Below are 13,955 nucleotides of genomic sequence, written 5' to 3'. Positions count from 1 at the left end.
TGAATAAGTCTGTTTAAAGGTTTGGTTAGCTTTTGAGGTGAATGTCGACATTTTTGTGCTTTGTATAGAATATTACCATAACAAAATGGATGTGAAATACCTGAACGTATAAGACGTCTGCATGTTGATTTATATTTACGAATGATGTCCTTGTACCGATGATAAAATTTATTAGATGTTTTCACTAGTTTGTGATATCGAAAACCCCGGTGTAATAATTTTTCAGTAATACAGAGATTTCTTTCGTTAAAATCAAATATACGTTGTTACATACACGAGCGAATCGAACAAGTTGAGATATATAAACACCATAAGATGGTGACAAGGGCACGTCACCATCTAAAAATGGATAATTAACAATAGGAAATGAAAAATCTTCTCTTTTATCATAAATTTTGGTATTAAGCTTCTCGTTAAAGATATAGATATCAAGATCCAGGAAAGGGCAGTGTTCATTGTTAGTATTAGCTTTATTTAAAGTAAGTTCAGCAGGATATATCTCTTTAGTGTACATACTGAAGTCAGGCGTCATTATTGAGAACCAATATATCATCCAAAAATCTAGAAGTGTTATTAAATTTTTGTATCAGATGTTGTTTCGATGGGTCTTTGCTTAGTATATCATTGTGCCAATTTTTATCTAGAATCTTATGTTTATTAAGATAATGACTCGCACTTAAGGACCGACAATTTACACTAGCTTAAAGGCTGATATTTGGAGTTTTTTCAATTTCACATTTTTTGTTGTTGTTGACCTAAATTTTTTTTTTCGTACGGTTGTTGCTTTTTACCTGCGTATAACGTAATTAAAAGTTATGTTAGTTAAGATAAACTAAGTGTATAATATACAATTGATAGAAATATTTGTTTACAACCCCCTTTATTTATATTGAGCAAAACCGATGGTGTCTCGGCTTTGCCTTTGTTTTACATGCTTTTTGAACTGTTCGTTGCTCTAACTCCTATGAGTTGCATTTGGTTTCATGTAGATATGTAAGAAATCTCGGCATTAAAACAGCCATGTATACTGCTCATCTGTATTTAAATAGCAATACAGTATTGTGTTATTTATTTTTGTACAATTCGGCCTGAAATTATCAGGATTTTTTTTTAAATAACTGAAAAGATTGCTATATATTTTGTAAGATACCTACATATAATTAGCTAGTAACGAAGAAGCCGCTCGCTCGTTCGTCAGTTCGTCCGTTCTTCTTTTGAATATGATGCTTGTCTGTTCGATTTAACTTATGATTCTGCCGGATTGCTCCCCTGTTGAGACCCCTATAACATTGTGTCGTCTATAACCCTTTGCCAAACTTCTCCTTTCTAAAATGTCTTTATTTGGCGATTTTGTTTGCTTTGGGACTATTATCATATATTATGTCCTGGGTGGGCAGGCCAGATTGCTTTCTCAATGGTGTTTATTTTCTGTTAAGGAATTTATTTATATTATTAAAATCATTTTCTTTTTCTCCTATTTTAGTGCATATCAGATCATATCAGTAAGGCATAAATCCGTGATTCTCTTTTGCTACGCGGACGTCCAAGAAAGCACCTGAGAGCTCACGACTGATATTCATATTAAAAAAAGATCATTCCTTTATTCTAAACGCCTTAAATTATACTCTGTCTATTATCCATTATGAAACATAAAGTTACCTCCCTTATCATCTAATAGAATTTAAAGAGTTATTTCGAAAGACTATGCCAGTCATTGTTTACCTGCTCCTGGGAAACAACCAAGCTTCAAAATAGCAGCGCGAGGACACAGCTATTTAAATAGAACATTTTCATTATCATCATTATGTAGAGGTACAGTAATCGCGTCTTCACTACCCTTTTTTGTTTTTAATTCGCAAAATTGACAGATTTCGCAGAAATGTACATTTTGTAATCGAAAAGCGATTTTAATATGCCAAATTATGGCGTGCACACTGTAGATACCGTGTATCAATTATAGACATCAGCTGGCTATATGCAGCTGGCTATATGCTGGCATTTTTCCATTGGACAATCACCAGTACACTGGCGCTTTGGAATCGGAATAAAACTGTGCAACAGATATTTTGCACTTAAAATTCAGCTTTATAATTTCTCCCACCATAGACTTATAATTTTCATATCAACTTTTGAGTCCAGAGTATATATTTTTTACACAGGTTGCATATGTTGTGGTGGTACTCGGTCAAGAAAGAGCTACAGAGTAAAATCAAGCTATCAATCAGTGCAATTTGATGATTTTTTCTAGTTAAGAAAACATAAAATAATTTTAACTAATTCACAAATTGTATGGAAAATGTCTGTAATGCAGAGGGAGGGGTTCTTTCTTTTACAGAGGGTTTGTCACATTTTATACAATCAAAATTAAACATGTTGATTAATAAGTTGCCAAATTTATGCCCACTAAATTTATTGAAACTTTTAAATTTGATTTAATATACACATGTCACATGATATACATGTAGGACTCAGATCAACGTCTTTTCTCTAATCAACTTCCAATCTGGGGTTATAAACAGGTTGGGGAAGATCCTCATAAATCGGTATTATCCCCATTTATGGGTATTATATATCCCAAAATCAGGTATCAATCTACAGTGATAAAAAATAAAATTTTGTATTTTATCATGATAGCTGTCATTGCGCAAATATTCATATAAATGGCAACATTTTTCCCTTTAAGACCATAGTTCAAATATAAATACAAAGATAAATGGCCTCCAAAAATCCTACTTATATTGTCCTTTACCTGAATGTTTGCACCATGACAGAAAATATTTGTAACTCCAAACTTTGGCAAAGTTTACATTTTTATCACTGAAAATTGAATGAAGATAGTACCCATTTATGAGTATCCTCTCCAACCTGATAAAAGATTAAGAATCCGTCAACGTCCTATTCTATGTGCCTCTAATCGAAGTATTTTTCAATTTTCAAATTGACATCCAGTTCAAACTGAAATCTCATTACTTGACAAAGATTATTTGTAAATAATCAAATAAAAAGCTAGTATGTATTTAAATTATTTATTATTTTATCATCATGGTCATTGAGTTAAACACGTAGACAATAGACAATATTTTATTGGCACAAACACAATTAACAGTTGCATGGGTAAAGGCTCAATTTAGTACATTATATAGAAATACATAAAATACAAAAATACAACAACTAAATAATCAAAACTTTCTAAGGTCAAAAAAATATGGTTACCCAACCGACTCTACTTTTGAGTGCCGATCCTTAGTCATTTTATTCCTGTCGTAAAGTGAAAAATTAACTGAACTCATGTGAAAAGCGAAGTTAGAGTTGCCAATAAAATAAATCCATTGCCTGATACATCTACATTTTGTAGATGTTCACAATCAGGATGACAGCTGTTTTAAGAAACTCGCGACTCTTGTGATGAAATAATAATGTTGCCGCCGTTTTATTTCCAACCAATAACCAAGGGAACTAATCCAATTATTAAAAATACGGGTAAACTTGGCCCATGGACAACTCTGACCAAAGCAAGACGAACCGAACAACTCAAAATCATGTCACAAAAAATAAAATGAAAAAATAAAATAAAATGGAAATGCCGACCTACCCTATCTTTTTTAATGATGTAATCTTAAACAGACATATTTTTTTTGGCCTAAACAGGTTATTGATAATTAATATTATGATTTTGTAAAACATTATTTTTAACTTACAACAATTCAGATTTAAACATATATCTTTTGATATTTTTAATGACCCACTGTTTAACAATAGTTTTGACTTCATCATGTTTATGATGTAATGATATTAATCTTATTTTGCCTTTAGTTCGAGAATTTTTAGTAAATTCATTACTTTGGATTAAGAGCTCAACATTTTGTATAAACAGCTGATTATTGTTGAAGGTCTGCATGTTACTCTCTAAGTATCTTTCTGTTTTCTTTGTTGTTGGGTGGCTGCGTCATTAACGTATATCCTCATCCCCTTTTAGCCTGTCTTAAGTCAGGAACCTGATGTTCAGTGGTTGTTGTTTGTTGATGTGGTTCATAAGTGTTTCTTGTTTCTCGTTTTTTATATAGATTAGACCATTGGTTTTCCTGTTTGAATAGTTTGACACTAGTCATTTTGGGGCCCTTTATAGCTTGCTGTTCGGTGTGAGCCAAGGCTCGGTGTTGAAGGCAGTATTTGACCTATAATGGTTTACTTTTATAAATTGTGACTTGGATGAAGAGTTGTCTCATCATGCTCATTGGCACTCATACCACATCTTCTTATATCTATTGCATTGAAGTATTGATTTTTAGGACTAAAACAGAAATATGAAAATGTGTGTGGATATCTTGGACAGGAAAAAGAAGCTTCATGCAATAGTTCCACATTTAAGCAACTACAATGTTTAAGGGTTTCCAAAATAAAATAGTGATATTTTTGAGTGATTAGAAGTGTTAACTGATGTCAATATAAATTACTAAAGGTAAATATTATGTCTTTTCACTATTATGGCTATGTTGTTTTTTGTAGACTGTAACGTTTGTCATGTGGTCGTTTTTCGTATTTTGCCATGCCCAGTATTGTCAGTTTGTTTTTTTGACTTATGAGTTTGAATGTCCCTTTGGTATCTTTTGTCTCTCTATCAAATACATAATGAGATGAATGACTTTTGGTCTAGAGTTGTATTACAAAATATACAAATATACATGTTTGTTGTTGTTGTTGGGGGGGGGGGGATTTATATATAGATATAGGATATATAGATTATAGGATCTTGAATACAATAATCAAGGTTAAGTAAAGTTAGGTCACTTAGACAATCAAATAGTTACTTATATGTTATATAAGTTATGTTTATACATAGTTTGATTTCCATTACACTCCGTAGTCATTATTTTAGGATTTTCCCAGGATTTTTTGTTTTCTTTACTATTGAGAAGAAGCAGATTTATTATCATATCTTAATCAGCTACATGTGAATTTATCAGGTGTTCTTAGCAGGGTGGTTTAATTACATCAGTTCCATTACAAATATACATGTGTTGTTAATTAGTGACCACTTGTGGCATCTGGCTTTCCTTTATCCTTTGTTTGTTTGCACATAAACTTTGGTGTAGTTTAGCTCCTCCCATTTAGGAATATCCCATTAAGTAGTTGTATATTGAAAACCAGTGCATGCTGCCTTTAGTGTCCAGTTTTTTCAATGCAGATTAAGCAGTTAAAAGAATAATTTTTGCTCAAAAAGTGGCTTAGCTAAAAACTTACCTCCCACCAACCCCAACCTTACACCTTCAATATTGCCATGACAGGGGAATCAATCTCAGCACAGTTTATATAAGATTCTTATTGATTTTTCTGTATATGTATATGTTACAAAAGTGCTTAAAAATTTCATTCCAACGCCAGTTCATATCAGAAGATCTCAGCAACCAGTAGTGCAAAAAGTACTTTTAGGAACTATGTTGGATTGGTGTGATGTCAAGCCAGGGGTCTATACTTTGCTACTTTTCAGTACGCACATGTACATGGGCTGCTGGTTTAGGCATGGATCAGATAAATAACCTCAGCATCTGAAACAAGTCCATCATGTTTGGACATTTATGAAATTTTATCACTGGTTGTTTCAAAAATTTCACTCACCCCCCAAGAATTTCTGGGGATAAACTGTCAAATTTCATACAAATTCATTCCAACACCAATTCAACATCAACACTACTTGGCTTCCTCATAGCCACATACTAGGCTTCCTCATAGCATCATTATAGGCTTCTTCATAGCCTCATAGGCTTCCTCAGACATAGCCTCATAGGCTTTCTGATAGCCTCATAGGCTTCCTGATAGCCTCATATGCTTCCTGATAGCCTCACACATTTATTTGGAACCATAGATCCAATTGGATTGGTGTGATGTCAAGCCAGGGGTCTTTACTTTGCTACTTTTCAGTACGCACATAGGCTCTTGGCTTAGGCATGGAGCAAAAATTTTAATTTTAGCTGAGTAGATTCCCCAAGGGCCAAAATTAAGTGATGAATATAATATAAAATAATAAAAGTTATAGTTCATTTATGATTTATGTTTCATTCAAACCTGGATACAACTGGCACTGCTACGCAATACATGTATTTACACAGAAGTTTATTTATAATGGGATAGAGCAGCATTTTGAATTATGTTGATTATTTTGTTGATATGAGTAACTAAATGCTTAATTTTACATATCATGAGTTCAAATGGAGAGTTCTGAAGCAAATCAGGATAATTAAAATGTTGCTTAAATTAATTGTCTTAAGAACTCATTATGTGTGACTTTGAGGATTTTGTTCATTGGGCACACATTTCGGCAAGTTAGACTTATACTCAGACAGGTTTTTAATGTCATGTCAAAAGATTTTTGCAAGGAGGTAACTGTTTTTCTGGATGTTTACTCAGGCGTTCTATACTTTTCATTATTACAAAACACACATCCACTGACCAAAGGAGAAATATGTACAGTATAAACAACAGACACTTTAATATTAAGTACAACATTACAACAAATTATGAATGGACCTTTAGTATATCTACAATCCAGAATCGGTACACTAGTCAAACATGGAACAAGTTACAGTTAAAAATGATCAGGACCATTTTTGAGGACTTTGTATAAAATATTATTACTGTAAACTATTGCCTAGATACATGTATTGCACATTAGAATGCAAGTTCTTATTATTGGGATATTCACCCAGTTGCATTATTCACATTTATTTCTGAATTTGCATTAAGCACATTTCAAGCTGCACAAGCAAAAAAAATAAATTTTGCATTAAGGACCAAATTATTAGCAATCAGATCTGATATAAGACTGAGCATGCTGAGTAGGATTGGTTAGCTATTGTTTGCAACAGCTCAACTTCTTTACAAAAACACTTCCAGTTCAAAGAAACAGTATATTCAATACTAAAAGATTAATTCTATTTTATGTGTGAAAATCAATATTCAGCATGTACAATTATAAAAAATAGTCCTACTGGATATAGCCTGATTCAAACAGAAATTCACTAGAAAATAGAATATTGATCAAAATAAGACATAGGTAAGATTTCTTCCTTGTTTAGTTGTAGGTGTATGAGATATATCTTCTTCATTATATTTAAGAGAGTATTGAATATCATCTGACATTCAGTGGAAAAAAGATGAAATACCATAATTATAATTGGATCAATATTAACAGATTATATACATATATAGTAATACAAACAATGAGCTTCCTATTCAGGGCCTCTGTGGCCGAGTGGCTTAAGTAGTCGAACTACTGTATCCATAGCCTGTCAACACAGGTTATGAGATCGAATCCAGCATGGGGCAGGTGCACTCGATTCCAATCTTAATTGAATAGGATTGTTAGTTTTCCTACCGAAGGTCAGTGGTTCTCTACGGGCACTCTGGCTTCCTCCACCAATAAAAACTGACCGCTACGAAATAACACAATAGTGTTGAAAGTGGCATTAAACACCAATCAATCAAATCAATCCTATTCGGATCAGAGAACCTTGATTCAATAACTTAACTTGCCTTTAACATTTAGTTCAACAACTCTATATATGTACAGGCTTGAAAAAATATTATGAAAGAGAGGCGAAGGATACCAAATGGACATTCAAACTCATAAGTCGAAAATAAACTGACAACGCCATGGCTAAAAAAGAAAAAGACAAACAGACAAACAAAAGTACACAAAACACAACATAGAAAACTAAAGACTGAGCAACACGAACCCCACCAAAAACTGGGGGTATGTAAGTATGAAGTATATGTAAGAATTTACATGCAAGCTATAATATATTCTTGTTATTGCGAACCCAATGAAAGTTTTCCACAGTGCCATCTCTATCTTGACCAGGTATTTAAACTTTTGCAAGTTCACCTGTCCTATTGAATGAATACAATAGCTATTTTTCTCTGTGTAGTTTATTCACTGGGACCTTTAAATTTCTTCTAAGAGAAATCTATCATTCATTGATTAAATTACCTGTGTAAAAAAAAATTCTTATATATAAACAAAAATACTTTTTTTATACTCATTAATTGCGTGTGCTGATGTATTTATTCAATATTAATAATATATTTTCATTCAGTTTAATATAAACATTGATTCAATCATAAAAATTTGATTTCTGACAAAACTTTCAACATTGTTCCTTTTAAAAAAAAATTTGTTTGACATGAATAAGAACTTGAAAATAATGATGTTTCAAATTAAGATCTTCTTAAATGTATTCTATAACTAAACAAAAAAAAATCAAATTTCAATAGGAACATTGATAAAACTTTTGTTAGAAATCAACTTTTTATGATTGAATCAATGTTTATATTAAACTGAATGAAAATATATTATTAATATTGAATAAATACATCAGCACACGCAATTAATGAGTATAAAAAAAGTATTTTTGTCTATACATGTATATAAGAATTTTTTTTTACACAGGTAATTTAATCAATGAATGATAGATTTCTCTTAGAAGAAATTTAAAGGTCCCAGTGAATAAACTACACAGAGAAAAATAGCTATTGTATTCATTCAATAGGACAGGTGAACTTGCAAAAGTTTAAATACCTGGTCAAGAAAGAGATGGCACTGTGGAAAACTTTCATTGGGTTCGCAATAATTGACTGGTGTCTTGAATGGTTCCAATAAATGTATCCTTATAATTATATGATAAATGTGCTTGCAAAAAGAAAAAAAAACTACTTTTAAAGTTACCAAACTTGTTTTCTTGCTACATACATGTACATACCATAACAAAATATGTAAATGTTTGGTACAGTCATGACAGTCTGTTTTAAACTAAATTATTTGAGTTATTTCCCCTGATATAACAACAAAGATTTAAACATTTCTATCAGTGAAGAGATTTTTTTCTTTTTGTCAAAAATTAAATGTAAGATAAAATCATAATTTTAATAAATGAAAAATTCCCACAAATGAATTCAATTTCTTCATTGTGTTCTTTATCAAGTTTCAGTTTGGGGAATTAAGTACAAAATAAATTATAGCTATTATCTATTAAACACAGATTAGATCATTGTAGATGTAGCCATGAAAAGTTCAATCGAGTTATTCTGCATTTGCCATAATATTTTCTCTAAAATATCAAATAAATAGATATTTTTTTCAGGAACATAAAATGCAATGAAAGCGAAGACATTTTTTGATGCAGATAAACCAAGCGAGAAGCTGACCCTAACTAATGGCAAGTTGCCAGGAATAAATGAGGATGCATCAGATGATGAAGGAGACAATACTGGTTTTTTAACCGCCGTTAGTTCGGCAGTCAAATTTCGGAAATTGAGAAAGAGGCATTTGAAGAACAATCCGTCAATAAGAAGATTTGAGAGACGCTACACTGAATTAGGTTTGTCTACTAAGGTGGCATTTTGAATACTATATGAGAACTCTGATCAAACTAGAAAAATAATGCATAAAAGGGAAGGTATGATCAGAATACTTTTTGGCCCTATGCATTTGAAAATCAAAAAGGATTATATTTAAATCTACCAAATACATCCTTCAGATGATCATAAGATTCTGTCAGATAAATGACTTAAATTCATTTCAAATACATTAGAAAACATTCAAAATATACTTAAAGGGGCATTATAAAGCTATCAAATTTATGTTCACCGATTTGACTCAAAGTCTCATATTTGATTTATAACTTACTAAAACATGTATCCAAATTATAAAAAGTCTAAAATAATCAATTTACAATGCATGGACTAGATAATATGTATCAGCATTTCGTGGGTATTTTAGTCTAGACGCATCTAATTAAACATCAAAGTGACCTTCAAAGACTGCAGACGATCATATAACCCAATATCAACATAAATATAGATATAAATAGATAGCCAACAGGTGTAATTGGATTTTTCTAGGTCTGTTTGATTTCATATTGTAGGTTTAAAAAATCTGTTAATCATTATTTTGTATGATAATGAGCTTTTGTGGATCAAATCAGTGAACCAAAATTTCCAAATGGTTTACTCTTGTCTCACTTTCAATGTTGACATTCTTTTCCTTTTAATAGCTACACATGTCTAGTTTATGCATAACCCATATCTTAGCTAAGGGGTTAAATTGAAAGTCACATGAATACGGATTCAATCAGATCAAACTATTCTCTTGCAAGTGAATAATTCATCAGCATGGTTTCTTATTTTATTTTGACAAAATTGAACCACACTGGCTGCTAAAAGTGAATTATTATTTCACAATTAACTTTCATTAATGATTGAACAAAAAAATCCTATTTTGTTTTTTTATTCTGTAAATTCAGAAATTATTGTGATGTTTTTATTAATGCGAAAAATGCGACAAGGTTATAATCGCAATAATTTAAACTCACATTTTAAAAGAGATTTTTTATATGAATTAAACAGGATTTTTCTCAATATCGCAAAAATTAAATGACAAAATCCCAATAATAAATGCATGCAATAATTTCTGAATTTACAGTATATTTTGAATATTTTCTAACTTATTTGCATAAGGGCTTCAAACTTCTTAGTTTAGTGCTAAAACAGTTAAAAACTGCCAAAATGGCAAATATAGCCTAATTTTAAGATCTGGTCATTAATGTAAAGATGTGAGCCAAGGCTTTAGTCAAAAGATATTCTGCTACAAGATGTATTTTACAAAGATGTTAATGTGTGTAAGATATCTTTTTGTGTCTTGGCTTGTATATTTTGTTCACAATCTATGTGTTAAATGGTAAACATGTAGGAAAAATATGTCACTTACTTCTAAGTTCTTTTTGTCTTTTTATCATGTTTATTGAATTATAAATTATTATAATATATAATTTGGGAGATTGAATATATGATATGAAAAACATGATATCTTTAACAACCATGTATGCCAGGGGTATTAAACAACAATACTGATTTGCCCATTAATGTACCTTTAAATAAAGCTTATATATGCAATTAAACCAAAAAATATAAAAAAAAAACAAAAAGAAAAAATGCACAGACATGAAACATGTTGAGAAAAATTATGTATCAATATTGACTTCACTATATAACCACACTAATGTGTCCGGATTATATCAACTTTTTCGTTAAACAATAAGATAAACATACAGGTACATTTTAATTACATTTCCTTGATAATAGAAAACAAATGGAATCTATAATGTTTAACTTTTTTCATCAATAAGTGGGAAATTTAGAGAACTTTTATTACCAAAACAAACAACCCGTTTGCTTGCAAATAATCAATTCAGGTTAAATTTTTAAATAAATATACCTATATGGCATTTAAACAATTGCTAGATATTTAAAAGCATGTTTTAAGTCAATACCTCAAAGATCATGGACCAATGACTGATCAAGGTTACAGTGAAAATATACAGAAACAAGAGCTGAAAAAAGGTTTCTGTATGACAATTCAAGAGTTTTATATGAGATAGGAACTGTCATCTACTGATTTATTTATTGTTATCATATCAAAAGATTTACAAATGTATTTTAATTATTTATGCATTTTAATTTCAATGTGAAATATAATTAAATATGATTTTATATCCTTATAAAAATAAGGAGATGTGGTATGATTGCCAATAAGACAATTATCCACCAAAGTTCAAATGAAGTGGATGTAAATTTATAACTGTAGACAACCGACAGTCTTCAACAATGAGAAAAACCCATACCATATTAAGTAGTCGGCTATAAAAGGCCCCAACATGAAAAATGTGAAACAATTCAATTGAGGAAACTGACAGTCTAATTTATACATGTAACAAAACAATTTACAAAAAACAAATATGACAGACATGAATCAATGACAACCACTGAACTACATGCTCCTGACTTGGGACAGGCACAAAGAAAGTGGTGGGGTTAAATATGTTTTTGAGTGCTCAACCCTCCCCTAACCTGGGACAGTGGTGTTACAGCACAACATAAAAACAAACTGTAAAAATCAGTTGCGATTCTCTGAACTCGAAAGATTGGTACATTAAGGCACAAAAACAACTGACATAAAATCAATAGACACAAAGTACAGAAATAAGAGTACTCGCAGTTACTGATAACTATATAGATTAAAGCAAATTACAACTAATAAATAAATCATGTCAGTTAATGAATAGATGTATAAAAATACACCTCTTTTTCAATTTATTTGTTTTAATATGTTATATAAAACATTGCAGTACAAATTTTAAAAAACGTTGCAACAGGAAAGACCATTCAGTCTGATATCGCATGCTTATCGCATCACTATAAAAAATCCTTGGGAAAACACTGATCAAAGGATGAAATATTTATCTGAAAAAAAAAGATATAAAGATGAGAAATGATCTTGGTTTATACAAATACATTATCAATAATTTTGCAGCAAAGACAAACAAAGCAAGTAATAATGGTGTATTGAACATCATTAGGATTTGATATAAATCATTGTTGACACAAATTAGTATTTATTGATTTTTAATGCCAATTATAAATGATTTTGAATGATTTAGATTATAATTTATAAAACTGTATGATTGATTTTAATCATGATCATGATAAAGGAAAAGGTTAAATTGGGTTCACTATATAGTTTGATATATATTATAATTATTCATATTTATGATTTACATGATTTATGAAGGTTCTTCATTTCTACCTTCTCTAAATTTTATGCCATTTTTCTGCACTCTTATTTTTTAGCCCATTTTTCTGTAGTCTTAGTTTATTATTCTCTATTCTGTAAACCCCATACAGACCCTCATGTGTTACTAAGTATTAATTTTGAAGAAAATGGAAGGTTGTACAAATTCATTTTCACATACATGTGAAAAAGGTATGATATTTTCTTGTTGTTTATTAAAAAAGTTGAATTTTGTTTTATAATTGTTGATAAGTTGTGATACATGTATGATGTACTTCTTGAGCAGTTTATAAGTTAATGAAAATAAGAGTTTTTATATTTATTCTACTAATAAAGTATTTGCATAAGACATTTTTGTCTGATAAGGATTTATGATAAGACATTTGGCCCTTGAAATTGCAAAAATTATTTAATTTTTCAATGCTTTCAAAATTATGTAAACTTTGCAGATGAATGAAAAGGTTAATATAATCGAAACACTTCGGTTCAGCGAAGCCTGAGTCGTAATTATATAATGTCACTAAGACATCATCAACATGATGAATCTAAAAAGGCCATTTTGCAGATAGTTTGGGAAAATTATATAATAAATTATAATCCAAGGCTTTACCCAAAAAAGATATTTTACCCACATTAACATCTTTGTATAAGACATTATGTAGTAAAATATCTTTTTGGGTAAAACCTTAATTGGCTCATATCTAAATATTTATAACGAGATCTCAAAATGTGGCTATTTTAGCAGATTTAGCAGTTTTGCACCAAATGCAGTTGCAAAGAAATTTGAAGTGCTGAACTAAATATGTAAGACTGAAAGAAATAAATAAATACTGATATCTGACAGATGAATGTCTTCAGCATATGTTCAGAACGACTGCATGAAGGACTTTGTTTGATAAATTTATAATTCTTCTTGATTTTCAAATTTCAGGAACCAAAAAAGGGGTTATATCATAACTGTCTTCTTTAATGTTTATTCTTAAATCAGCTTAAAGTGGATTCATTGAATTATTCATGGTCTACTACTTTTTGTGGATTGCAAAATCTAATATCCACAAAAATAGAACTGTTTATCAATCCATGATAATTGGTACCTACGAAAATAAATGAATCCACAGTATCCTGTAGAGAAATGGAGTCCAACTTCAGATTAATTTTCACCTTATTGCACTGAAAATTAAATCTCTATTGTAATAGTTTTATTTGCTATTTTGTGTTTATACATGCAGAGATAATTATGACATCTTATTTTATTGAGTCCAAGACTCAGCCAGGTTGAAAGGTTGAAAGGACAGAGGCAAAATAGGGAAACATGGAGAACGTTATAAAAAAG

At 30.6% G+C, this 13,955-nt stretch overlaps 1 protein-coding gene across 5 annotated transcripts in view; it reads left to right on the top strand.

The window, feature by feature from the left end:
- The first annotated feature begins 1,691 nt into the window (after positions 1-1,691).
- Positions 1,692-13,955, top strand: part of LOC127714660 (anoctamin-3-like) — a 58,500-nt gene continuing 46,236 nt past the window's right edge. For 4 of the 5 annotated variants that reach the window (XM_052220732.1, XM_052220731.1, XM_052220730.1 and 1 more), the window contains exons 1-2: positions 4,314-4,459; positions 9,138-9,374. In XM_052220732.1, coding sequence (XP_052076692.1) covers positions 9,152-9,374 — 223 coding nt within the window. In that variant the 5' untranslated portion in view covers positions 4,314-4,459; positions 9,138-9,151. Of the gene's footprint in view, positions 1,813-4,313; positions 4,460-9,137; positions 9,375-13,955 lie in introns of those variants that run through there. The other variant, XM_052220729.1, reaches the window with a different exon arrangement.

This window comes from Mytilus californianus, unplaced genomic scaffold (assembly GCF_021869535.1).
Source record: "Mytilus californianus isolate M0D057914Y unplaced genomic scaffold, xbMytCali1.0.p SCAF_9, whole genome shotgun sequence".
Lineage (NCBI taxonomy): Eukaryota > Metazoa > Mollusca > Bivalvia > Mytilida > Mytilidae > Mytilus > Mytilus californianus.
This window is presented reverse-complemented; position numbering and strand designations above follow the sequence as displayed.